Here is a 3,123-nt window from a genome sequence, read left to right as displayed (position 1 = left end):
TTGGCAGTTGAGCGCCTCCCCCTGCCGTGCCGCGCCTGCCGTGCCGCAGGGCGGAGGCGGAGGCGGCAGAGGCGCAGCGCGCGGAGGCCGAGGCGGCGCTGCGGCGGCGCAAGAGCGAGAAGCGGCTGGCGCTGCCCGAGGAGCCGGCCGCAGGTGTGTGTGTGTGGGGGGGGGGGCTGCTTGGCTTGCTCCCTGGCTGCCTGCCTGCTTCCGCTGCAGGCGTGAGCTCACGATGCCGCGGCGACGCCGGCTGGGGCAGGCTTGCATCGCCCAGCCGCCCCTTTCTGCTGCCCTGCGCTGCATCCCTCGCTCCTGCCCTCCCTCACGTGAGGTGCACCCGCCCACCCCTCACACACGAACACGCCCTTCCCGCTCTCACTTCCCTTGCAGGCACCCCCGGAGCCACCCTCATCCGTATCCGCCTGCCCGACGGCTCCAGCCACCAGCGCCGCTTCGTGGCCGCTGACCCGCTGCAGGTGGGGTGGCGCCGCGCTGCGCCGCGCTGCGCCACGCACGGAATGCAGCGTGGCCGGGACACGCGCCCTGCGCCTCAACCCTGCAACCCTGACTCCCTGACTCCCACCGCCCCCCAAAAAACGCTGCTCTATCTGATCGCCCCCGTCGTGCCCCCGTCCGCCACCACCACCACACACACGGACACATACAATTTCACCCTTTGCTTCCTCACTGCCCCCTCCCAAGCAGGCCGTGTACGATTTTGTCGATTCCATTGAGGCGGTCAACGCGCTGCAGTACAGCCTGGCCACCACCTTCCCGCGCAGGGCGTACCGCCGAGAGGGTGAGAACAGCCGAGCACCAACGGTTGGCTGGCGGGTGGCAGGCGGTGGGGTTGCGAGGCATGTGTAGCAGGCTGGGGGGTAGCAGGGCATGGTCAGGTCTCTGGAGTGTTTTAGAGGCCATATGGGCACAGCTAGGGGTGGCCGGTCCCAAGTGTCTCGCCCCGGTTTCGGCTACGGCATGCTGGTCAACCCTCTACCCTCTGGCCCTCAGGCCGCTGAGGGAGGGGAGAATCAGGGCATGGTGGCGGGCAGGCTGGCCGCTCAATGGGCGTATCAACTCGTGCGCCTCACACACGGCCGCGCTCTGCCCCCGCATGCAGACAGCGCGGGGAAGAGCCTGCTGGAGCTGGAGCTGGCGCCGCAGGCTGTGCTGCTCATGCAGCCGGAGGACGACTGAGCGCTGGCTCGTTGCCGGCCGAGGGGGCGGGAAGAGCAGGCAGCTTGCGGCTCCCATGGCAGCCAGGGAAGCTAAATCTGTTCACATATTTTGCTTCACAAGGCCGTTTGTTTTTTATCAATGAACAACGTAACACGAGAGAATAGAGGTATTGGAGGTGGGTGCCCGCTCAGCTCCCTGGCTCACATGCCACCTGGGTAGCAGCATGACCCCGTTGGGTGCACGGATAACGCCTCCATTCTGTTTCCCGCTCTCGCCATCTGGAACGACGGCAACGCGATTGCAGGGCAGGCAGGATTGCGGGGTGAGCTGGCCTGGAAAGCATGCGGCTGGCAGGCGCCGGCGCCCGCCGGCCGCACCTGGTGGGCACCGGTGGCTGGCCTCCTGGATCTCCTTCACCGCCAGCACGGCCTGGTCGCCGTGCACCGGCGGCAGGCGGCCGCCCAACCACTACCCGCAAGCCTGCACGGGGGTCGGCAGAGTTCAACGGCAGGCCGGGCCCACCAACTCGGCGGAGGAGTACGGGAGAGCGTTCTGTTCAGGGTGCTGCCTCGTGATGGCGGTGCAGCCTCGTGATGGCGATGCAGCGTCGTGATGGTGGTGCAACCTCGTGCTGGTGGTGCACCTCGTTTTAGGATACACCCTAAACCCTAAATAATCGCTGAAGGGAAAGCACCAGGGCTTGGGGTTGGGGAAGGGGCCGCAAACAGGGAAGCGGGATTGGGGGGAGGGGCTGGCGCGCACAAAACGCGTCGCAGGGGCCGAACAAGTCGCAGAGGGGGTGGCCGGGCACCAATGGGGCACACGGGGGCTCATACAACGGGCCGGGAGCCGGCACCGGCCCGAGGGGGTGTTCGCCGGACTAGCCGAGCCGCGGGCGCCGCAGGGCCCGGGGCACCCCTCCACGCACCATCAGGAGGCCATCTCGAGTGCGGGCAGCTGCAGAATGGGCGGCTGGCGGGCCAAGCGAGCCGGCGATGCTGCGGTCGCCCTCGTCCTGCGTCCCCAAGGCAGGGTGTTGCTCAAGAAGGGCCCCAGAGGAGCGGGAGGGGGGCGCGGGGCCCGGCCGCGCCGGGGGACTCGAGCAAGGAACGATGAACAACAGTCTGTGTGTGTGTGTTACAGGGATTGGGCACATTAATGTGCTGGGGCCGAACCCACTAACCCTGCCGGCTGTCCAGAGCGAGGAAAATCTGGCCGCCGATGGCATCCCGGGGAGGCTCCGTCTTGCAAGCGCCATGCCGGTCTGCCGGGCAGCCGTCCGCCGCCCAGATGCCGCCACGAAGGTGCCGTGAGGCAAAGTCCCAGCTAGTGTCCCGGCTGGGGTTCGAACTCGTGCCTGTGGTATCACCCACCGGCACTCACCCAGCTCCTTATTTAACGTCGCGGCCAACGACGGAACAGTCGCGGCAAACTCGCGAAAAAGTAGATCCAGTGGCATAACTGGTATTATAATGATCATCGCATCGAATTGGCTGCATAGTGTAGTGGTTATCACAGTGGACTCTGATACAAAGAGGTTAATCCACTAACCGCAGTTCGAATCTGCGTGTGGCCTAGCTTTTCTATTCATCGACACTTTTTTGTTTCAAGTTTCAGCAGGGCAAGCAGGCATAGTTCAGGGGGTTTAGGGGGTTTGCTGCTCCATGAACAATTCCCAATGCTCCGGATGGAGGGGTGCTGCCCGAATGCTGCCGCTACCACCGCTCCCACGGTTTGTGACTTAGCATTGACTTTTCAGGCTCTGGCCATCACTTTTCGGGCTCCGGCTGCCACTGGGCCCTAGGGCCAGTCGGAAATCGTGCACGCCACGCGAGCGGCGGAGCGAGCGGGAGTGGCGCCACACAGACATAAAGTAATCAAATTGTGGCAGTTTATAGAACTGTATGCCCTAAATCGGGGCGGCACATGTGCTCCACCTGCGCG

The 3,123-nt window shown here is 65.2% G+C and overlaps 1 protein-coding gene across 1 annotated transcript in view; it reads left to right on the top strand.

Annotated features, from left to right (window-relative positions):
- CHLNCDRAFT_144534 (hypothetical protein) overlaps window positions 1–1,197 on the top strand; it is a gene marked incomplete at both ends in the record, with an annotated part of 3,716 nt that extends 2,519 nt beyond the window's left edge. The window contains 4 exons of the mRNA XM_005848923.1: window positions 50–153; window positions 391–476; window positions 706–799; window positions 1,121–1,197. Of these exons, the coding sequence (XP_005848985.1) occupies window positions 50–153; window positions 391–476; window positions 706–799; window positions 1,121–1,197 (361 nt within the window). The remainder of the gene's footprint in view (window positions 1–49; window positions 154–390; window positions 477–705; window positions 800–1,120) is intronic.
- Window positions 1,198–3,123: the final 1,926 nt, after the last annotated feature.

This window comes from Chlorella variabilis, assembly GCF_000147415.1.
Source record: "Chlorella variabilis unplaced genomic scaffold CHLNCscaffold_7, whole genome shotgun sequence".
NCBI lineage: Eukaryota > Viridiplantae > Chlorophyta > Trebouxiophyceae > Chlorellales > Chlorellaceae > Chlorella > Chlorella variabilis.
Note: the sequence above shows the minus strand (reverse complement) of the source record. Positions and strands in the feature narration are given on the sequence as shown.